At 35.3% G+C, this 25,143-nt stretch overlaps 2 protein-coding genes across 3 annotated transcripts in view; one reads left to right on the forward strand and one right to left on the reverse strand.

Annotated features, from left to right (window-relative positions):
• Positions 1-242: 242 nt before the first annotated feature.
• On the reverse strand, positions 243-18,769 carry LOC123534429 (uncharacterized). Of its 2 annotated transcripts, none has more exons than XM_045316673.2 (11): positions 18,649-18,769; positions 7,441-7,589; positions 6,849-6,963; positions 5,645-5,753; positions 4,689-4,874; positions 3,999-4,108; positions 3,753-3,846; positions 3,361-3,454; positions 1,993-2,130; positions 1,431-1,669; positions 243-786 (listed from the first exon to the last, which is right to left on the reverse strand). In XM_045316673.2, the coding sequence occupies exons 1-11, from the start codon at positions 18,699-18,701 to the stop codon at positions 334-336; spliced, it is 1,740 nt and encodes a 579-aa protein (XP_045172608.2). In that variant the 5' UTR covers positions 18,702-18,769; the 3' UTR covers positions 243-333. The 2 variants fall into 2 exon arrangements, with proteins under 2 accessions (XP_045172608.2, XP_045172609.2); XM_045316674.2 differs by lacking the exon at positions 18,649-18,769 and adding an exon at positions 9,264-9,389.
• A 4,060-nt stretch (positions 18,770-22,829) lies between these two features.
• The window catches only part of LOC123533171 (helicase domino-like), a 91,044-nt gene continuing 88,730 nt past the window's right edge, over positions 22,830-25,143 (forward strand). Inside the window, exon 1 of the mRNA XM_053520468.1 lies at positions 22,830-22,952. The gene's annotated coding sequence lies outside the window, so the exon portion shown is untranslated. The remainder of the gene's footprint in view (positions 22,953-25,143) is intronic.

A 25,143-nucleotide genomic window follows, 5' to 3' on the forward strand; every position in this document is an offset into this window, starting at 1 on the left:
CAGATCGTTTAAAAATATAGAGAATAAAAAGGGGGAAAGGTTCTCGCGCGAGTCTGTCCCGCAATGAAACCATTCCTAGACTTAAACTGGAAATCTTTCCCGTTATGAGTCAGATTGATGTCGGTTGAACGCCTACCTCCGGTCAAATCTTGGAATGAATTGTAAATATCTCACCTTACAAATATAGTTATCGCGAGTATGATATACATGTAAATGTGACAAAAAGAAAACTAAAATTGATATAATAGACATAAATTTCTTTACTTTTTCTTGATTTTTTAAGACATGAATAAAAAAATGATTTAAAAAAATGGCAATTATAAAGGCAAATGTTTATGATTTCTTTCCCTTTCTCTTCCTAATTTTTCTTCTTTCTTCACATAAATTGACCTCTATATCGTCAGCTGCAGCTAAACTCTCGTCTGGTCTTTTGGCTTCCATCTCGCATCCCATCTGTATAAACCTTACAAACGTATTGTCAACATCTACTTCCTCAATTATCAAATCATGTGGTTGCTCCTGGTCTACTCTTACATCATTTTCTTGTGCATGGTTCCTTCGGGAAAACTCGGATTCTCCTGGCTGTAGCTCTCTTGCCAGCTGCCCACTGCCTCCATTTTCCATCATGAGGCGGAAAGCGCCCGGAAGCAGTTCAATCTCTGTTCCTTTTCCCTCTTTCTTCCCCCATTTTCTTAACAGATTTCCAGAGGAGAAAAACTTTCTTGGTCGGCGTTTCTTTTCTAGCTCATCTGTCGTTATTTTTTGCTTGGACTCTGTCAATTTAGTCTGAAAATATTAAAATTCAAGGACTGTAAATTAGTATGATCCATAACCTCTCTTACATTCACAGCTCACCATTACACTTCTAAGTAAGTTTTTTTTTACTTGTATAAGCTGAGACTCAACTCTACCTTTGTTGAACGTGACATATTGCATATAATCCATTGTATCATGTAAGTACTATAATGTAAGGATTTTTTTTACTTTCATATATTCATAGGAATTACTTAAGTATTACCCAACTACCTCTAACCTTTCTTCTTACAACTTTAATACATTGTACGAACTGTAAAGAAACCTTTTTATGCTGACATAGTAACTTGGTCACCTAATTTGCATAAACGCACAAATCAAGTTTACGAAGCAAACAAATTATGCTGTTTAAGCTCTTCTGACCTTGCGACCTAGCTTATTTTGTTTAATTTATTAACATATTTCATATTTGGCTGTATTATAGAAATGCAATTACTTTTGTCCGTAAAAATCGGTCGTGAAAACAGCGTCTTCCCGAGTTTCAATTTACCGACTTTTAGGTATTCACAATTTGCATAACGGCCGGTCGACATACAGCCCAGCTAGTCGTTCGCTTGTACGAGCGAAGTTGGCCATTACAAATGCGATTTGAGAAAGTTTTACTGCATTAATAATACCTTTCTGTTTGGCTTTAAAGCATTCATTACTCCTATCTGGAACTTATTCCTGGAACTTTTTTCACTGTCGTCCGTGGCTCGCACGTTATTGTCGATGTTGGCCTGAATTTCATCAATATGCCCGACATGACTCTCTGGGAAGAATCCTTTCTTTTTCTTATGCAGCATGTTGTTTCTTGTAACTTCACCGTAAGCCATTCCTCTGTCATTTGCCGGGAGCAATTTTGTCACTTGGTCGCCTGGAAACAATGAAGAAGAAAGATCAAAATTAATAATTTGGGGTCAAGTATGATGTGACAATTACCTTTCACAAAATGGCCTCTTAACAGGGGTCATCTACTTACCCAGACAATTTTTTACGAAATTTGACAGTCTTAGACCAAACCAGTCGGAACCTTTTTTGAGCTCCAAAGCAGTAGGGGTTATCTTCAGAAAAAGACAATAGAACAGTCATTGGTCAAAGCCATTAAAAACCGTCACAATCCCTCGAACTTAAGATTGCTGGATGGGAAACAAACAATATATAACTTAAAGCCTTACCAATTATTGATTATACACTTACCAATATTTAAATTAAGTTCATCGATGTTTTCTCGTCTGTAGTTTTCTGTTACAACATATGTCCGAGACTTTCGTGCTGTCTTCATATGTCTGTTTACGCGGAGATCTTGTTTAAATTCTACGTCGGAAACATCAAAATCTGAAAGACGAAATAAATATTGTTGTTAAATAATTGTGAGTTTCATATTGTTTTTACCTTCGCCGCCTGTCTGTGTCTCTGCATTTAACTCGCCCGTGCTTTTTGGCTGGATTTCTATGAAACTTCACAGGGGTGATTTGAATGAATCTTAGTTGCGCATATCGTCGGCGCGTCCCACTCGGGATAATATTTGCGGAGTTATGGGTTCTTAAATATAATTGTTGGATAGTATTAATGCTATAATATTGATAATATTGGACTACTTCTCCTTTTTATTGAAACTTCATAGGAACGATCAGTAGGAAACCTAGTTGCGCATATGTTTCGGATTTTACAGTTAAATTATTTTTTTCACTGAGTTATGGCCCTTTGATTATTATACATAAAGTATATGTAGAAATTATTGTCCACGCTTAATCTCTAACTCTAAAATTTCTGTCCAGATTTTAATGAAACTTGACAGAGAAGTTTTTGGTATAAAGCCTTATTCTGCATATCACTGGCACGTTCGGATTATTTTGTGTGGAGTGACGGGACCTTTGAATAAAACGTGTCCAGTTTACTTCTCCTATACACTATATGTGGAACCTGTGGGAAACTATACAGAAATGATCGGTAGCAAGCTTAGTAATGCATTTATTACGGGTTTTACGGTTGATTTTTTTCATTGATTTCGGACCATTTGATTTCTTATGTGTAGTCTACATAGCATCATTTTTTTCTCTGTAATAAGTTAATGTTTCCCACATTTTTAAATCACATATCTAGTTATTACTTTCGAGAATCGTCTTGAAGGTGCTCAAAAAGTAAAGGTAAGCTTTATTTAACGTTGCATGTGATCAAGAGACAACATGACCCACACCGCATTTTTGTGACCAGTATGGTATCCAGTAACAGATACCTATATTGGCTTATTTTACCTCGTAGAACAACCTTCTATTATTGACTATACGCTGAATGCCGAGCATGGGTGCTATCAGTACCATTTTTCACATCTTTGGTACGACGTGGCCGTGAATCGAATCCCCAACCTTCTGCGCTCAAAGCGGGAAATGCCACTGAGCTATTTAGTCTTTTAAAGGAAATTGTTCCTCAAAGGAGGTTTGTCATATGGATACTGCTAGGCAATTAAATAACTCACATCACGATTTGTGTTGCCTGCGTTGGTGATAACGTTAGATGTAACTTAAGAAATCGTAAAACAGCGACTTTGTGGATAATGCTACATACCGCTATCGCTACTGTATGAACATCTCTCCTCTGCCTCTATCTCCGCTCTTGCTTGGGCATACATCTCTGTTGTGTTACCGGAAGGTTCAAAAGCCTATAATCGGAAAATTATGAAAAAGGATTTAATTATTTTTTTCTGATGATAATGCATGTGTATACACCCGTCTTATAACGCGCAAATTGAAATTGTCACCATATGAGAGTCAAACTTCTACCAAAATGGTCCAAACTTGATTCTAAAATGATCTTTTGTAGGAACCAGAAGAATGTTGATCTTTTTTTCTTCTTAAGTAAAAATGAATCATTTGAAAGAAGCGAGCGTATCAGGAAGTCTGAATATCAGCGTATTAACAAATTTACTTTATACTAAGAAGAACTATCTAATTAATTACCTCAAATTGTGGAGCTAGAATTTCTTCCCTTTGAAGCACCTTGGTTTTGATTATATTTGCTCCGTCGATGCCTTTGAATATTCGATTTTTATCACTGAAATATAAACATCATGCCTAGGTCAGGGGTGTAAAGTTTAAGAATAATCTTCTGATATTCTGGAAATAAAATCAGTAATTTTGAATTTTTAAAGAAATTTCTTCTCTTAAAACTGATTCTTTTTTCATCGTTTTAAAATTCTAACTTACCCGATAATGCCGGCGTCTGTTTGGGTAACACATTCTCTCAGGGCAGACAGCACGATATCCGCACGCTCAGATTGTAGGTCAGTAAAAACGTCCTCATATTCAGAAGATATCTGTTGATTTCACAGAGAAATATTGATTTAAATTTTTTGTAATTTTAAAAATAAATAACAATAATCTTCCTTGTATTATTTCAATCTATATCTATACTTCCGCGCCAATATATTTTATGCACGTACATCACATGAAAAAAAAATCGTATATCCCAAATTAAACATTTTAATCTGGAAACTCTGCTCCACATATTATGACTGTATTTGATATAAATGTGCCCGTTACTCGCGTGAAAACGACTGAAGCTGCGCTTGCTATTGGTCTCCCAGCCACTCACGTGAACATGGTGGTGACTGATACAACAAACTTCCCGCAGCGATTACCTCCCCTATCACTACATTAAGGGGAGACCACTGCATATAGGGGATTGGTAACAAACATGACTGAGTCTCACGTATCGGTTCTCAGTTTTGCTCGTCACTAATGAACATTTTTCAATTAACGGTTTATCCTAATTGTTGACCTCAATCTGGGTTATTCCAACCACTTTTGTATTTGATTTAAGTGTGTTTATGCAGTTGCAGATATGATATGATATGGTATGATCAGTCTAGGAGAATAAAAATCATGCACTCTAACCTTTTCCATATTTTCAAACTTCCGCTGCCATTTTTCGAGTTGTTTCACATATTTATGGTACAATCTGTCGGCTTTTGTTTTGAGAGCATTCAGCTTTCCTTCTGTTCTGTATACTACATCTGGTTTGGTAGCAAGTTTGGATTTTATTCTACCTCTTTCGATTTGAAACATTACCTTGTGGTAAGCCTGAAATCATGTATTGCTGAATTAATAACATGAATGCACCAAAAAGAAAAAATCTTAGAAAACCAGACATTTTTTTTTCTTCAGAAAATAGATTTATTTTGGTTTCTTTCACTGTATGGTAACTACAACTTGGATCTGTCCAATGTGGTATCGAGCAAAAACAACAACAATAACGAAACCACATAAGATTTGTTGATTTCTGCTATTAAGATGGTAAATCATATTTTGATGAAGTACTGGATCTATTCGCAAGTTTAACAAATGATCATTTATTCGTATTTGCGTTCATCTGTGTGCTTAAGGCGTGTTAGATTTATTGTTAATAACTTGGAGGTCCAGCAAAATATCATGAGAACATTTTAGAAAGTCCGGAATATATAGAACAACACATTATATAAAGGGGGTATTCACACAATATCATATTGTTAACCAGTGAATGGTTAAGCCTAAAAAAATCTTTGTTTCCGGTATCCCGACCTACACTAAATGTTTGGCCCGACCCTAAATGTTTTTATGGCCTTGGAGAACTTTGGAAAACTGCACTTTTTTATGCTTTAAATATGGTCAGTGATGTTAGAAATAAACTTACTGATGCTCCAGAGGCATAACCCCCTTATTTGTGTTCATTTTTGACACAAAAATAATTTCCGAAAAGTCTCACTTAATTAAAAAAAATACCGCCTACCTACCTAAATTTTTTCAGCATGTTACAGGAAACAAACAATCTTTTTTAGGCCTGAAATTGTATATAAATTTTAATATAAATGTACCGTCTTGTGCTCTTCAATAATCTTGTTTTGTTTGTCCAGTTTTTCACGACGGTTCTTCAGCTGCTGGCTGTATTGCGCCAGTTTTTGCTCATGGGCCTTCATTTTGTGTCTAAAAATAGAATATTCTATTACATATCACCTTTTTAAAAGTTTTATCTGAACCAAAAAAAAAATATATATATATATATAAGATCCCCTGGAACAAAGAACTATTTGTTTACCATGTCATGAATATAAATGAAAGCAGGCCAGATATAACAGATATATATATTTATTAAGGAGCAGAAACTATCTTTTGTTTACATGTTTATCAAACTTATCAATTAAGAAATCTTTAAAGGTATGCAAGACCCAAATTCAATATTCAAAAATATGATGAACTTTAAATATACGAACATAACATTAACATGTTTATGTGTCTTAATAGTACTATATGTATTCGATTTTTTTTTGTATTATTCACTTTAAATATGTATAGCTGAACGCAAAATAAACGGTACTACCGCTAAAAATGGAAGTTTTTTTAACAATCGACTGTTACTGCATAACATTTATAAAGTTAAATATATTTGATGAGGATATTCTACATTTGAAGTAAATATCTAATAAAGATTTTAATGGAAGATGGCATTCGATGTCTTTAAGACATTAATTTGTAATATTTAAACCAACTAATTTGGTAAATGGAAGTAACCTCATATAGTGGTATACTACTCATGTGATCTTTGACCTCATTATGCCCTAAAAACAAAGAAGGCGACATGCCACTTCAAATTTACTAGCTAAAATTTAATGAATTGATTTTGATGATTACTTTTATAGTAATAACAGAACATCAACTAAGGTCACAATTTCTTTCAATATTGGCAAAATATATGGAATTGGGCTTCCTACTATAGTGCTAAACCAATTTTGATTTTTGTAACTTCGTACTAATTTATGAATTACAAGGCGCATTTTTGTGTTAGGTTTAATGTCGCATGGCGACTTTCCAGCTTTGGTGGTCGAGGAAGACCCCAGGAGGTGACCCTCCGTGAACAAATTTCATCACGAGCGGGCACCTGGGTAGAACCACCGACCTTCAGCCACCTGGATGGCTTCCTTATATGAAGAATGAATTCAACATCCAAAGTGAGGCTCGAACCCACATGCATTTTTACAAGATAATTATGTATGTCGTATACATCTGAGAAAAAAAGCATACTGTTTAAGTGAGCGTTCTAGTTCTTGATAGACTTCAGCGTCCGCCTTTAACTTTGTCGCCTGGTATTTCAAACCATTTTGTACAGTCATCAAGTTTGCAATCAGGGTTTCTTCGTCTGTAATATAAATCAACCATAAAAATAGAACATAAGTTTCATAACTGATATCAGTTTATTTCAAATAGGAATTGCTTCAGTAAGCTTACTTGGTAATTTATGCTTTTTAAATGCAGTTCAAGACAAAAAAAAAAAACAAGGTCGTAAGAGCTCTTGTCCAAGAATCAGGCTTTGTGATATAAACACCAGGAATCTACATCTCTATTTGTGCTATTGTACTGGAATAAGTGTATTTCTTCAATGAAAGAGAATGACCACTTGCTCCACTTGCTAGTAATACAGAAGAAAAGGATAAATGACCTCTGACGAGCATGTACAAATGTATATTGTTTGTTGTCAATTCTCGAACCATGTTGAATTTTAACCAAATGATGTACTATATCAGACAAATTATCAGTATAGTTTTAAGAACATATAAACATGTGCCTGTTCCTGTATGCACAGACAAAACTGTGTATGGCTAGATAAAGAACTGACCTTGACACCTGGTATCTGTAGTTGTAGCAATGCTTTCCATGTAGCTCTGCGTTCGTCCGATTATCTTGCACAGCGACTGGTTGTGTGCAAGGTTTGCGGAGGCAAGAGCTTTAAATTGAGCCCTCCAGAACGGGATGTCACACACAATACTGAAAGCAATTTTATACAGCTGATAAAGTATATATTCATAATAATAATAATAATAATAATAATAATGATGATTTTATTTTAAGAAGGTAACACATAAAGACATATAACAGTTCTAGAACATATTACAAATCTTAAGTCTCAATGTGGCCTTCTTTATCTGTAAAATAAAGACACAACAGTTCAACATGATAGAATTTACGTGATAAACATTTAAACACAAGAGTCACTCTTGACAAACACTCAGTTTGATTACACATACATGTATACGATCCTGAAAAAAAAGAGAAGTCAAATCACTCAGACAAAACAGTCACACACAAAACAGAAGATAACGAAATAGCAATGACAGAGAAAGTTGCAGCTTATTCCGATTCTAATAGATATTTGTTATATTTGTTTTTTGAAAGAAGTGAATCCACACAACGGATATTCTGTGGAATGATATCCCATACTTTAGCACTAGTATATTCAAATGACTTTTTTTATTCATCGAAATACGAGAAGTTTGTAAGAACAATATTTTCGGGTTGCCGTGATTTCTTCTGATAAGGCCTAAAAAATTCTTTGTTTCCGGTAACATGCTAAAAAATTAGGGTAGGTATATAGGTCGGATTTTTTTTTTATTAAGTGAGACTTTTCGGAAATTATTTTTGTGTAAAAAAATAATAAAAATAAGGGGATTATGCCTTTAGAGCATCAGTAAGTTGATTTCTAACATCACTGACCATGTTTAAAGCATAGAAAGTGCTGTTTTGCAACTTTTTGTTAAAAAGTTGAAAAAAAAAATATTATCCACGGCAATTAAAACATTCAGGGTCGGGCCAAAAATTTAGGGTAGGTCGGGATACCGGAAACAAACATTTTTTTACGCCTAAAAAGCACCAGCCATATGAAAACGAAGTAACGAAAGACATGCATATCAAGACTAATTCTTAGAGTCAGTATATATGTAGTCTAGGATTAATTATATCAACTAAAATACCCGGCGGGAATTCCCCACCGCAACTTTTCTCCAACTAAAATCATGTTGTCATGAATATGAAGTGTACAATAGCCTAAGAATTCATTTAACAACAATGGGTATTTTCAAAAGTAGAGTCAAATTAACAGCTATGTAAACAAAGTGACAGCTCATAATTATGTCTATGAATAACTTTTTAACTATAACTATGAATGAAAATACAAAGTACATGAATATGTTTAAAAAGTAGTTAATTTATGATCGGAAAAGGGGTAAAAGAGATTGAGATAATCTGAGAAAAAAACGTAAACAAGCTAAAAAAAATAGGTAAATGAAGCAATCTAATAAAATAATTAAGTTTATCTAGAATGTCTGTAATCTTAATTATACCGAAATGAATTATAAAACATTGTCTTTAAATATAACAAAATATCAATTTTGTCCAAAGAAACAGTATTTTGATACATTTTACTTTAAACTATCACAGAAGACCTATGTGAAGACAACAGAAACTAATAAAACCAAAACTATTTTTTGTCTTTTCGCTTTGGTTTTAGCACCGTTTTCAACAGTAGTTCAGTTATTTAACGACAGGCGGTTAACCAAAACCGTTTTCCTGCCATGTACTATGTAGGCCTACTAGTAAAAACCTGTTCCCAGCAAATAACTGCCAACTTTCAAAACGAAATTAAAGAGAAACAAAAGAACATACTGTGCTGGAGAATGGCCATGCTGCACGTTAAAAATCTGCAATGATGCTTCCATTTGTTTGCTATTTTAGTTTTCTTTTTGGGAAAAAGCTGTTGCTGCTTCTTCTCAACTTTGTACGGTGTTAAAGTAACAACGACGTTGTCAGAGTAACAACGTCATTTCACCGTGGGCGGAAGTGACGTTTTGACGTCGATGTCTGAAAATGAGTCCCGGCTTGTTCCTGCCATTCCTACGTCCAGTAACAGTAAACATCGGAAATAGTGTCATTTTGTGTTTTGGGTATAATTTGCCTTGCTGTTGATACGCGTGTCTGAGTAGCTACATGAATGACTGTGTCTAAAATACACTAGGGTTGTTTAGATTCCTGTGCTTCTTTCGTTCTCTTTTACTCTTTTTACAACAAAATGGCTGCGAAACCACCCAGTCCGCCATCTTGGAACCACCAATATTTTTTATATTTGTTTTTGAAAGAAGTAAGTGAATCCACACAACGAATATTCTGTGTACTTTAGCACTAGTATAGCCAAATGATCTTTTCATATAATTTGTGCGATATTTAGGTATTAAAATATCATTATGTACAACTGATCTAAGGCAATAATTTTTATTGCTGGAAAATGTTAAAATATCATGTAAGATGGTACAAGATTTTTTGTAGTTTTATGGTGGAACCATTAACACCACATAACAAACGCATGCCATGAATATCCTACCACTTTAGATTTCATACAGTTTGCCGGGTTTTAGTGATGAATATAGCCAGTCTATCCCTCTGATCCATGACATTTCGTGCAAAGCATGATTGCAAATTCATTCCGTGCAAAGCATGGTTGTAAATTATCTAAATACATGTACACTGCTGACTTGCGTACAAATTAAACCAACTATCAGTCAAATCGAGTCTGCAATATTTACTATTTGTTTTGTCCTCATTGCTTCTGAGGAATCTATTTTTCAGATATTATGTTGTTATTAAGTGATTAAGTATATATCAATATCTATTTCAAGAAAAAAAAAAAAAAAAAAAAAAAACATTAGATAATTTTAGGATTTTATTTAATGATAACATCCTCACATCATTTAAAGATGTTTCAGCAAATAACCTTTTTATTTACACTACAGTATGTTCTTTGATTTTAATGCCGACCGTAACTTTGTAAATTCTTGTCCGGGCTGTAATTCTGTCATCCATGATGGAATTTTGAAATAGTTTGGCATAAATATATTAACCTTAATGAGACGACGTTTCATGTGTAACACTCAGACCCCTTTCTACAATGTCAATGTCACACTTAGAAGTCAAACAGTCTGTTTTGTGTCCGGATCGTAACTTTGCCATTCATCAAGAGGTTTTAAAAGTACTTAGCATAAATGTTTATCAAAATGAGAACCCTAGCTCCAAGGTCAAGGTGTTAACAGGGTTATTTTTGTGTCCGATCCATATTTCTGCTATCCATGGAGAGATTTTGAAATATCTTGGCATAAATGGTAACTATAATCAGACAATGTGTCACGCGCAAGACCCAGATCCCTTGCTCCAAGGTCAGTGTCATATTTAGAAGTCATATCATAATAGATCTTTATGTGTCCGATATATAACTCTGTTATCCATGAGGGGGTTTTGAAACAACTTGGCATAAATGTTTACCATAAGGAGGCAATGTGTTACGCGCAAGACCCAGACCCCTAGCTCCAAGATCAAGTTTACACTTAGAAGTCAAGTGAAAGGTTAAAAGGGTCTGTTTCATATCCGATTCGTAACTCTGTCATTAATCATGTTACAATCTAAATATTTTAAGATTTTGTACCAATTGCAAATTAGCTCAGTGGTAAAGCATACAGTCCATGTTAAACAGATCTTTTACCGTGTGGGTTCGAAACTCACCATCGACATTATTTTTTTTTATCGTAAACATTAAGATTCCTTCATGAACTATGTGACAACACAACAGAGTATCATAAGCCGATATGGCAGATCAGAAAAGTTTACCATTATATCAAAGATGATATTGACTAAATGCATGCATTTAAGCCATGCAAATAATAAACATACTGTTGTTTTATATAAAGGCATACATACAAATACAAACCATCAAAGAAAGAAACAAAAATATGGGAATGAAAATGAAAACATTAAAAATATTTCCCGATAACGAGAAAACGTGTCGTGAATAACAACCAGACCACTAGCTCCACGATCGCGGTCACATTTAGAGGTTAACGGTTTACATGGTGTGTTTCTTGTCAGTTCCATACCTATTCCGTCGGTGAAGACATTTTAAAATTACATGGCATAAACGTTCCCTATATTAAAATGACGTGTCAGACGCAAGACCAAAATCTCTAGTTTCAAAGTCAAAGTCAAACTTAGATTAAAAAGCTAACATTTATGTTTCTTGTCCAGTCAATAACTCTGCCATCATCAAACATTACTTGTCACAATTTTCCCTATGATGAGTTAGTGTGTCATGTTCAAGACCCAGACCCTAGCTCTAAGGTCAAGGTTACCTTCGGTGAAATTTTTTCTCTTGTCGAAAAATTAGTCATAACTTAACCATTCTGGCATATTTTGCGCAACGAACTGTAGCATTCTTGGACAAACCTCGGGGGCGTTTGTCACTAATAGTGCCATTTCTTGTTTGAGCTTCAATTCTAACTTTGAGAGTTATATATATTTGTACTTATCCCTTTAAAATGTCAAGGTCAGTAGTGGCTATTGTCAAGTTACCTTAAAGACACACCACTTACTAACTGTAACCTTTTGTATTTCCATAATGCTGTCTGACTAAAGTACATCTCCTATTACGCTATACTTAGGATCTGAAGACGTGCTATTGCTAGCCTCGTTCTGACGACTATTCCGTTAGCCAGGCAGAAGGCTTACTTACAACATTTTGTAAGAATAAAAAATCTGTAAGCGACTGGTCCCGAATTCGAGTCCCTGACAGCCTACACATTTTTACTTACTTACAACATTTTGTAAGAATAAAAAATCTATATTTAGACTGGGTTTTTGATAGTTACATTTTTATGACGTTAAGTGTCAGCCGGTTAGCTCTGTCGGTAAAGCGTTAGCTCTGTCGGTAGAGCACTTGCTCTGTAAGCGACTGGTCCCGAATTCGAGTCCCTGACAGCCTACACATTTTTCTTAATCTTTGACATTCGAACAAGTCGTCTGATTGGTTAAAATAAAAAAGGAAATAGAATTGCGAAAATAAAAATAGCAATTCTGGAAATCGAAAATATACAGAACACGATTAAGAATGGGTCCTTCTCGGATATTCGTTTAGAAGATCAAGTACTTCAGTCAGATTGTTCCATAATTGTAATTATACATTTTTGTATGGAGAAATGAGAAATAACAAGTGTCTAACTACAGTTTGACAGTAACAGATATAAGGCAAAGATAATGTGTTACTAAATATATTGTTCAATTAATGTAGTAGTATGCACGGTACTTCATGTATTAAGGTGAGTTTAGATCACACTTTGTTTCTATATACAGTGTAAGATAGTTATTATTCTATTTTTTATAAAACTATACTGAGAAGAGAATGACTGAGTAAGTTTGCAGATGAAGTTATGAAAACCGGACTGAGCTTGTCCACCTATCATCTTGTAGAATAGTTGTATGATACCAGTATTACCAGAATTATTTGCACAAAGTTCATGTGGGAGGAAAAGTAGACCACTAGGTATTCGTGGGTCTTTAACTCTTCTAACTTGTTAAATACCGATGGATAAAAATAAATGCTAGAGCCTACAATTAACGGTCAATGCAATACGTTAATGTTACACACCGATAGCCACACGAAAACTACATGCAGGTATAGACTTGCCACAGTTCTCTACTGCGAAAATCTAAAGTGGTAATTTTGACTGGGAATTCACGGCATGGGATGCTGAACCGACCTGTTCACATCTTGGAACCACCAACACCACCAAACAAAATGGTTGTGGTACCACCCAGTCCACCATTTTGGAACCACGAGTAACACCAAACAAAATGGCTGCAGAACAACCCAGTCCGCCATCTTGGAACCACCAGAACAACCTATCAAAATGGCTGTGGAACCATTCAGTCCACCATTTTGGAACCACCAGCACCACCAAACAAATGGTTGTGGAACCATCCAGTCCGCCATCTTGGAACCACTAGAACAACCTATCAAAATGGCTATGGAACCATTCAGTCCACCATTTTGGAACCACCAGCATCACCAAACAAATGGTTGTGGAACCATCCAGTCCGCCATCTTAGAACCACCAGAACAACCTATCAAAATGGCTATGGAACCATTCAGTCCACCATTTTTGAACCACCAGCACCACCAAACAAATGATTGCGGAACCATCCAGTCCGCCATCTTGGAACCACTAGAACAACCTATCAAAATGGCTATGGAACCACTCAGTCCACCATTTTGGAACCACCAGCACCACCAAACAAAATGGCTGTGGAACCATCCAGTCCGCCATCTTGGGACCACTAGAACAACCTATCAAAATGGCTATGGAACCATTCAGTCCACCATTTTGGAACCACCAGCACCACCAAACAAATGGTTGTGGAACCATCCAGTCCGCCATCTTGGAACCACCAGAACAACCTATCAAAATGCTATGGAACCATTCAGTCCACCATTTTGGAACCACCAGCATCACCAAACAAATGGTCCAAAATTTGCCAAGACAAGCTCCAAGCAAAGATCCACATATTCCGAGAATTTTTTGGAAGTTTTGATGTGAAATGTTGAAGTTTTCACGGAATGCTGTTTTCTATATATCACATTTTGATTTGTGCTGAATGATAGAATCACTAATTAAGGAAAATGTAAATGTATAATTACAGTATACGTTGCGTTGCGTTACGTTACCCTGGAGCTATTATCACCTTGCCAGGCCCATTATCACTTGTACAGCCATTCCGAAAAAATGTCCCATTTTAGAATTGAAAAAATAAAAAAATTATGGTTTGCGGTTTCGTAGAATACCAACAATTTCATAATGTACAAGGTGTCAAGTTAAAAATCTGAAAATTCCATCCACCAACTAATTTGCGTTTCAAAGATATGAATATTTATTTATAAGGACCTAAATTTACGAGTAACGGAGGTTAATTTCTGGTTCATAAGATTTCTTGGGCAACGTATATGTCATTTGATACAACTAATGCACATTTTCAACACTTCTGTACTCTACAAACCCTGAATAAGATAATAAATGTGCTATCAGTCCAACTTAGACAAAAAGTTGCTCTAGATGTGCCTATTTTAATATTGCATTGTTTCCCAACAAACTTTATTTACTTTATTTTTATTTTCTTCTGTTAATATTTTGTTAGCTAGATGAAATTATTTCATATAAGGTATCTTTAGTTATGCAAAAATAAAATGTCAGAATGTGATCAAAAAGAAGGTGTCACTTTTTTCTGACAATTCATTTAATTATAACGTAACCGTTTGTGATTTCCAAACCAGGTGATAAGTAACGGATGTTAAACTTTTGAATCAAGTAGTTTTATTTTGTAATATTTATATATTATAGATTACACAATCTTTTTGTTATCATAATGCAACAGTAATGATACTGCCGAATCTGTAACGGAACAGCTGCGGCATTTTAGAAGATGATACATGTACAATGTTTACTATTTCTTGAAGAAATATAGAAAATTGGGAATAAAACCGAAACAAACTGGTGTGATCGTATAACAGACCACTACTTTACGGCATTATCTATTTAATAAAAACTGTTTATTATCGGGAGCTTACATCACGTATGTGCCCAAACTGATATTAGCCAAGAAAATATACTTAAATGAATTAACAGAAATTGTAACGGATGTTAAACAGAGGACAGTGCTTTATATCGATGGCAGTATAAATATAATTTTAAAGTCGGGAACGAATATTTTAGTTCAAAGAAAAAATATTCATTCTTAACCAGGTATAATGACGCATTTATATATCTAAAGAAACTTTTATATATCCTGTTGATCTCAGTGTTTCGATAAATTCTTTTTCAGGAAGTGATATCAATGTTTCTACATATCCTGTTTCATTGAGTGATCTCAATGTTTAGGGCCTACATATATTCCGTTTCAGGGAATGTTCTTAATGTTTTGATACATCCTGTTTCAGAGGGAGCTCTCAGCGTTTCAATATATCTTGTTTCAGAGAGTGGTCTCAGTGTTTCTATATATTTTGTTTCAGGGAGCGATTTCAATGTTTCAATGAATCCTGTTTCAGTGAGTGCTCTCGTGTTTCGATATATTCTGTTTAAGGGATGGATCTCAGTGTTTTATATATCCTGTTTCAGTGAGCGGTCTCATTGTTTCTACATATCCTGTTTCAAAGGGAGTATTCTCAATATTGTCAGTATTAGGAGCAAGAGTAGCCACTGCACTGTGATGTTTAAAAACATTAATTCCACAGCTGGTTATCTCATGCTGCCGGGTCTTGGTTTCGCGTGCTATGTTACTTTTCTCAGTTTCAGCAGGTAAAAGAAACAACAGAACTACGAGCAATTGAGAAAGTGATAGATATATCTTTTATTCCACCATAAAATAAGTTTGCATAAAATGAGCAAATACATACACCAATAAAAACATACATACAACATAAATATAAACAAAAAATAATTTCAAAATTATTTGGCAATGTTGAATAGATGGGTAATTTAAGTGGAAAGGGGAGAAATATCGGGTATCTATAGGCCTGTTGAGTTCCGCATTGACGAAATACACTCCTACAATATGGTAAATAGTGCCTGTATAGCTGAGCTTTTTTGTATATCTGCGTGAATGAGTGGCATTCCCGAATAAAAAATGCAAAACAGAAAGTAGCAGAGTCTTTGATCATTGACACTAAGAGTTATTGTAATCACATCTATTCAATTTACTTTTTACAGTTGAAGCTTTATCTAAATAATGCAGTGAATTATATTTCATGTTCACAGTAGTATTAAAACATTACAACATTCTTTCAATGTCCGATTGGAAGAAACAAACATCTATATATCAAAATTTAACTTCCGTTACATTGTATGTCGTATTCAGGTTGTCGCTGTTCGGTTTATGTTTTTTTTTCCTGATATAAAAACATTTTTTAAGTTAAAGGAATTAAGATAAATGTTATGTTTCAACAGAGCTCAAATAGTATATTGGTAATCCTTAACTTAATTCAAAATATTGTAATATATTTAACCTCCGTTACTATTGGCACTAAATGGCACCTAAAATTGTTCTCCAGTAAAATATTAACCTACAGTCACAGTACCACTTATGTCTTTAACTGGTAGAGTAAGGAGAAAATGCATTTCCAAGTACCTGGAACAAGGGCAAATTAAATATATTTTCTTTTTCAAAGATTTTAACCTCCGTTACTTTGCCGATCTGTTGATTGATAAACCATATTTTCAAGTACAGTGGAATTAAAACTGCGTTTCTCTTTTGTCTTGGGTCTATTAATACAAATCAAACATTTACAGCCACTCTGAAACTGTGACAAAACAGAATATACTAAAATCTATCAAATTTATCTTAAAATATTTACCTTACCCGTTAAAATGCCGTGTCTTTAAAAAATATCCAATGTTGTCAGTTGCAACTACCATGTACGATTAAGATTTAGATTAACCTATGACGCAACTATATAGTAGTAAGAAAAACCACGGGCGACGTTGGAAAAAAAAACTAATAGATCATCACTAAATTTGTAACGGAAGTTAACAGTAACGGAAGTTAAAAAAAATGTGCATTTTCTGGCTGATTTATCACGAAAAAAGCAAAAAAGCAACTGGAGTTACATCAGTACTGGCAAAACACATTGGCGCATCACTCTCACTAACCTCAGAATAATTCATATTCTCAATATTTTCTCAAAATCCTGGTCACGGAGGTTAACTGACATTTTCAACGATCCCAGTCAAATATTTATAGGTTATTAGCTTTGTATCAGGAAATATGCACGAGTTCTTCAGTGGAAATATTGCGCGACTTTAGGAGCGCAATATTCTTCCGCTGAAGAACGAGTGCATATTTCCCGATACAAAGATAATAACCTTTTTATTACATACGCAACTACACGTGTAAAAATAATGAAAATATCATGAATTTGTTCAATAGCCTGAATAGGGTTGACAATACTGAACTAAATAGAAAAAAATAGTGCAACAACACACACTGAATTACGTCACGCACCCGATATGAAATTCAGGCGTCAGTGTATGGAAAAATATTGACGTTTCCGATACCAGTGTAACTTAACGGGGAGTAGAAACGAGTATGTAATAAACATTTGATATTCATATCAAACTATTGTGGGAGGTATCACTAAAACTTAATAGTTTAATGAAACAAATGACATAAAAGAAGGGCACAAGCACCTTTCTACTGTTATAACAAATATTTATGTGGTACTTTTCATCGTCTTAAGTGTGATAACGGAGGTTAAAGCTATTTTGGGGACAATGGTATAATAGTTGATGAAAATTTATATCTTCTGTGGCTACAAAATAAATGATATTCATTCAAACTATGATTTGTTTGAAATTATTTAGAGGTAGTCTTTTCTATTCAGCATTGTTCGTGCTTCTTTATCTCTTGGTTATATTTATGCACCCTTTCGTGGGACAGCCAAAAAATGCAAATTTCTGCATGTTTTAGCTGACATTTTAAGGTTTAATCACCATCTATCTGAAAATTTCCATTTTTCAAAGACAGCACATATATATACTTAACAAATAATCAAGGCCTTCGCGTTGTTTATCGTGTAATTTACAACGGTTCAGAGTTCAGATGCGTAGGAATTGAACCACGAGGGCGTTAGCCCGAGTGGTTAAATACTGAAGCATCTGAACGATGAACCGTGGTAAATTAGACGATAAATCACAAGAAGGCCTTGATTGTTTTCATTCTGACATGCACGTTGATATATTTCAATAAATATCATACTGGAATTCATTTACGCGAGGAGTAATGTATCGGACGTCGGGCGGCTACATGACGTCAAAATTGACGTCATAATGCTCTCTTACCGGTCCGTGCGTCAACCGTTGTTTATCGCAGGATATATTGCGTTTGATTTTCTTCTTTGTTTAACTGGAAATCAATTCGAGCCATGTTAGAATGATAATTCAACACAGTGAACATCCGTATACAGCTCTTTTTCTACTAGTAAAATGACAAGGACACATAAAAATGGCAAATGGGACATTATTTCTGGAATGGCTGATAGTCACTGTTCTTCCATTTGTTTACCTATACATATTAATTTAGTTTAAAAGACCAGTATTTGGATAGATCTACCCTTTACTTTGATATTTTACTGGAGACACGAAAGAAGAAAATAGAAACGAATAAAACAAGAACTAAATGAACATACTGTGCTGGAGGGTGAACATGCTGAACGTTGAAAAGCTGTAATGATTTTTCCATTTGCTTGCTGTTTTAGTTTTCTTTGCGAAAAAAATAGCTGTTGCTTCTTCTTCTCGACTTTATACGTTAGAGTAACAACGACGTTGTTAGAGTAATAACGTCACTTCACCGTGGGCGGAAGTGACGTTTTGACGCCGACGTCTGTAAATGAGTCCCGGCTTGTTCATTTAAATGGAAGAGGGAAAACAAAGAAACGGTGAAAATAATGTCACTCTTGTATTTTGAGTATAATTTTTATTGCTTTTGATACGCATGTCTGAATGCTACGTAAATGCCCGCTCTCGATCAGAATTTTTTGGATTCATGTTCTTCTTTTGATCCCCTTTTATAATGGCCAATTAGAGACAAGTGTGTATGTAATGCTACATAATGTGACCTTGAACTTAGATCTAATGGCTATAGCTGGAGTAATATACTTGCGATAAGCAATCGTTCTATGACGTTTTAAGGTCATGAGCCAAAGCGTTCTCAAGATATTGAACAGAAAGCAGGCAGTCAGGCAGACAGACTGACAAACAGACAGAAAGATGTGGGTACTGTCTTTTCTTTCCCTCTGGAGGGTGTATGTCACGGAGAAGGCACGTGGCATCAACGGTTGTAGACCATAATTATATTGAGATGTAGCCGCCTGCATGCCCTGACTGATACCGGAGAGAATGGCTCTATACAAAAGTCCAAAAGTCATGGGACGATGAGCATGGGCCGTGGCAGACACATGTTGTCTTTGCCTGAGGGAATCAACCTACCAGGCCTACATAAAAAAATCCTTCGGCCAATGATTCCCGCAACTCATGTGGTACTTTCGTGACAGCTGTATGGCGACAGACGGCAATGACGAGAAACAATGACCGGCTGCAGAAGACATACTCGAGGGACACTTCTGCGTGGCACAGATGTGAAGACCGTACAGAGGATTTTACCAGTGCATGTGTACAGCATCTTCTCCTCCAAAACAGTCCTTTTAAGGGCATGTTCTAATCTCTGGACTGACCTAGTCTGACCAGGGCGTGGCCTGATCTGCCTCGGCCTTCTCAAACATTGGGCTCATCGGGCCAGGCCAGATTTTGCGGAAACTTAACATATACAAATATCCATATGTCATTTCCAGAAAGACTATGTACTTAAATGTATAACGACTGTAGACTGCTCATACTTCAAACGTTTCATGATAAAACTGCAACATGTTTATTTGTATTTAAAAGTCACTGCAAGTCAAACCGACAAATGTCAAAGTGATGGCTGATCTTTATCACACATACTTTAATGTACCAGTTTATGTAAGAATATCCTCGTAGTTCGTAGTGATGTGCTGCTACTTTATAAATCAATTAACAGGTAGTAAATACATGTATATGGAGATAAGGTACAATTCAATCGATCCATTCTACAGATAAATGGCAATAGTTTTACCCTATCCCTCTGTAATCAATATTGGTAACTCTTAATATTTTGAATCAGACATACTCCCAAAAAGTAAAATTTTAGGTATGGCAGACATTTTTGATTTACTGAATGAGAAAATAAAACGGGTCCAAACGCAACATTCTTGGTGTCAGTTTCTTTAAATCATTCGAACATTGGAAACTCTGGCCTCCGCTGGCCTGGCTCGGTCGAAAATTGTGCTCATGGGGCCAGATTAGAACATGCTCTTTTTAAGGGATACAAAGAACCCCTGTGGGGGCTACCTTCTCAGTACTTTGTCTTTAGTGGCTCATGTTCTGTGCTGTGTTGTGTTTCGTAAGACACTAAATGTAAAATCTCAATAAAGAGAAATAGCACAGTAAAGTGAATATACTTTTAATGATACTATACGAATGTTTAACAGCAAAAGACTACAGAATGGCGGGGAACTAATGTTAAATGTATACACATTTAATCAAGCCCTGGATATAGTCTATTTCAAAATTTATAAATGAATTAAAAATATAGTACAGCTTATGTCATCGTACGTTTATGTCTCATCGGTCGTTTACGATGACCTACTTTGCAATGGGCTCATCATTCTGATTAGCTGTTTGGCTTATACTCTATGAAAATTGTATAGAAGATAGATGTAAATTTTCTTTAACTTTCGGCTCCAAAATCTTGTGACATACTGGCAGTCCGTACACTACGTAGCTATGTTACACTGTGCCTGCATTGGCGAATAGATCGTTATCAAGCATAAATACATAATACTCGGCCTTTGGAACCAACTACCAGCTAGAGCATGTACCGAAGCCCAGATCTTCGACGCTTTCCAGTCAGGGTTGGCCAGGCTCCATTTGTTATGTACAGGCAAAGAAGTATAAAATACACAGAATGGCAACTGGCTGTAATCTCGCGTGAGCTCGTGTTAGAGCGTGATTCGGCGTTATCTTACTAAAAACAAACATCGGCGAGCATGGAGTTACAATTTGTACCTTTAAAACTACATTTAGAATACATGTTAGCTTCTAAAACAAAATTAGCTTAATGTGAAATGGTCATAAGACACAAAGTACACGTTTTTTTGTCATCGAAAGAAGCGTGGTCATACGGTGATAATTATTTTACCGATGAATAATTGCTTTCGCATACAAAATGGCGCGTGGAGAAAGCGCCACTTCCGGTAAACGAGATCTCGATTTTTTGTCACGGGAGGTTGGCGAGATTTGCTCTATATGCCTTTCAAGTTGCCAATCTATTTATTTTTATAGCTCTTTGGTACAGGATATACGAGGGCTGTTCAAAAATAACGTTGACTTTTGCTGTCAAATGTCGCATATTGTGTAAATAGCAATGTGAAATATATCGTTGTAATTCGCATGCAATCTTTCTGTTACTTGGTCATTTATTTTTGTAACATTTTTGCTGATAGGCGAAGGGCGTCGACTATTTTTATTACCATAGCTACGCATTACTGGCGCAGTCGCTTTTTTGATCTGTCGTGATTTGAATTCGATCGCTAATGTTCGCACTAATAGTATACTTGTTTGCCCAAAAATACGTAAAAGTGCAGCAACAAATTACAGCGACATGCACCTAGAGTATGGCGTCATTCCGACGTGGGAGGCGGAAGAAAACAACATTTAAACTAAGTGGGTATTACTGTTTTAGTGCATGTAATGTCGTCATCGACTCGCATAGATGATAAGACAGTTTAGTAGAAAGATTGCAAATTATGATGGTATATTTCTTGTTTTGCTTCATTAAAATATATAAAAGCTAGAGAAAAATTCTATGTTATTTGAGAAGGCCCTGCAAGTTATACCAAGTTATACCATGCGTACTGTCAAAAGTTTCAAAGTTTCAAAGTTTATTGGTAAAGTCAAGGCCCGTTAAGGGCATCTGACAACAACAACATGAAATGTTAAACAGTAACAAAATAATGAAAATGGCAAAAAACAACAATGATGGCATGATAAATGAGTGTGACAGCAAGAATTATTGTTGATTATTGCATGTTTTCAGTGAAAGTTTGGAAAATAGGATGGTGTATTGCCAGTAACTTTCACAAACAAAAAACTAAAGGACGAAGCAATTTTCACTGAAATAGACAATTTAGACAAAACATGCAATAAAAGGAAAGGAAGTTTGCCTGCTGTACATGTGAGACCCAAATATCCCTACCCACAAGCACCACATCCCGCATCCCCACTCGCAGCTAAGCCACTTGTGAAAATACCGCACCCGGTGCTCGCACGCAAGAGACATCCCACCTACACACTCAAACAAACAAACTTTCCCCTTTATATATATATGTGTACACAAGTGTGTAATATAAACGGAGAATGAGAGAACTGAAAGAAGTTACTTGCATATGGACATAATATGTTTACAAAAGATTGACAGTTTTACTAATACTACTTTGTCGGTGCTGTTCATTAACTGTGAAAATTTAACAGCATTTGGATTTTTATAATAGTACTCCTGTAAATATTTCTTTCTTTCAACTGTAAAATGATTACATTTAAAAAGATAATGAAACTCATCACCCAAAGCATTTTGATTACACAAATTACAAGTTCTAAGGTTTCTATCAATGTTAAAGAATCTTCCTTTGTGTCGTACGTGTCTATGACCCAACGCTTATAAATTTAGTGGCCTAAAACCAGAAATATGACGTTACAATGTACTAAAAATAGCTGACTAATCAAATGGCGATCATGTGATTCGAAAATAGGCGTGCGCATCCCAATAAAATTCCTTTGGAAGCCATATACAGAGACGCCCTTGCCTCAAATTTTGCAAATCTTTGTGCGCAAAAATAACAGCCGGAAACGCATGCTTGTACGTTTGTGGTGTTCTTAAGTAAAGAAGCAGTGTTGATTTTAAAGGATATTACATTTTTAATTTTGGATGTTCAGTAATTAAAGCAAGAAGAGCGAAATAAAGTTTCTGTTAGATTTTGCTTGAAAGGAAAATGGCGCATGTAGCCGCGCAGCCAAAGTGCCGGAGAGATAATTCGCGTGTTTATGAAGAATGGTTCGATGTCATGAGACGAGTATTAAAAATAAATGCAAGTTGAAATCTAAATCCTATGCTCATTATTGCATATCGCCTTGAATTTCAAGAATTTCAAACAGAAACGAGAACTGATAAAATATGCATGTTTATAATGTGGGTGGGGTGCAGACAAAAAACACTTCGTCACTCGTTTTTACATAGAATCTGGAATAAAACTTAAGTTAAGAGCGTTACAAATCAAATTAATATTTATTTGTTATCGAAAATCGTCAACTATACCAACATAGCTTGTGATCATCATATTTAATAAACGTAAAACCTGTAAGAGTATAATTAAAATTTTTCAGAGCTCAGTCTAATAGCCACTATCAATATCATGTCCAGTAGTTCGTATCAAGAACTTGCTCTTTATGGAGGCCACATTGAAGCTTGAATTTTGAACATTGTTGATTATCTCTTTAGCAAGTGATGTACATGGGAGGCTTTACAAAGATTTACCTTGTGTAATCGTGCCTGCAGGTAGCCTTGAAATCCAGTCTGACAGTACTTTTTTTCTATCTGCAAAATGATAGCCTTAGGAAACCCTATTTTCCGACTGCAGTGCAATCTATTTTACACAAAATGTACTGGTGTAAATTAGAACAATATCTTTTGAAATCGATAATCCATTGCTAAAAATAGAAACTGAATTCGGACGGATTGGTATCGTGTACTTAAGGTTTCTTAACATATCGGGTCCATACACTTGGCTAATAAATGCCAGTTTGTACCTCCCATAGCTATGATAGCTTTTCCAGCAAGTGGTTACATTTTTTTTAGAATGAACTTGAATGTGTCATAGTTATCAAATTGTGAGGTAAACTCAATTAATTCAGACCTAGTGCACTGGTCTATGAAAATTATTGAATACTCGCATCATTGCTGCGTTTCATGTCAAATGCGCAAATTTGACCACGTTCTAATTATATAAAATTAATAATCAATGGTAACAAGGAAACTCCGTCCAGTTTCCCCAGGCGTGGATTATGTCAAGAACGCGGTGATTACTGATTAGCGCAAAATTAGTGGGTTCTTTAGTGTATAGATATAAGATATTAGATAGGATTTTTTCTGGCCAAGCACAAATTATCTGCGGCGTACCAGGCTAACCTGAAATAATAAAAGAACAACTACTTCTGAAAGCAATAATCCATTGCTAAAATTAGAAATTGAATCCTCATGGAAAAGACAGATCTATTGGAATTGTGTTTCAGAACATTTCCGATCCATAGACAAATTTATATCAGTTTTACTTTGTACCTCCAAAATCTTTTCCAGCAAGTTGTAACAATTTTTCAATATGTCGGAATAAACTTTGATGTGAGTCATAGCTATCCGTTGTAAGGTGTTATAATAATGCAGACCTAGAGATCTATGAAAATTGCTCAATATTTGGTGGCATTGTCTTTTCATAGCAAACGCGCAAATATAATCGCATGTTAGGCTCTTTACAGATAATCAATATTCAGTAGTGACATGGAAACTAGTTCAGATTTCTCTAGGTGTTGATAATATCAGAACAGGCCTCGATCTTGACGGTAGCCCGAGGCTACTAGTTTTTCAGACGGACTACCGAATTTCCCAAGCTGGGTAGTCCGTCGGGCTACTAAGTTTTCAAACATGTTAATAATAAAAGCGTGAAATTTCACCGATTTATCTGATGTGACAACGATATTTTCAGTCCGCATAACACCGGTCAGCCATTTTTCCGAAATTTAAATCCCTTAATTTTCACAATAATTACAAAAAGAACTTCGTGAATCTGAAATGTACATCCTAAATACTAGCTTTCGTATATTTATGCATGAATTGATGACTTCAGATTTGCAATATATAAAGTAACTTTACAAAATTCAGAAATTACATCCCTAAAAATTACCTGGATTGACTGGAATTTACCCGCGAATCATAAAGATATCAAAACGTCATGCCAGTAATTTCCATTCCACGAGCACGTGCGACCTATCGTATCGCC

The sequence above is a fragment of the Mercenaria mercenaria genome, chromosome 12 (genome assembly GCF_021730395.1).
Source record: "Mercenaria mercenaria strain notata chromosome 12, MADL_Memer_1, whole genome shotgun sequence".
In the NCBI taxonomy this organism is placed as follows: domain Eukaryota; kingdom Metazoa; phylum Mollusca; class Bivalvia; order Venerida; family Veneridae; genus Mercenaria; species Mercenaria mercenaria.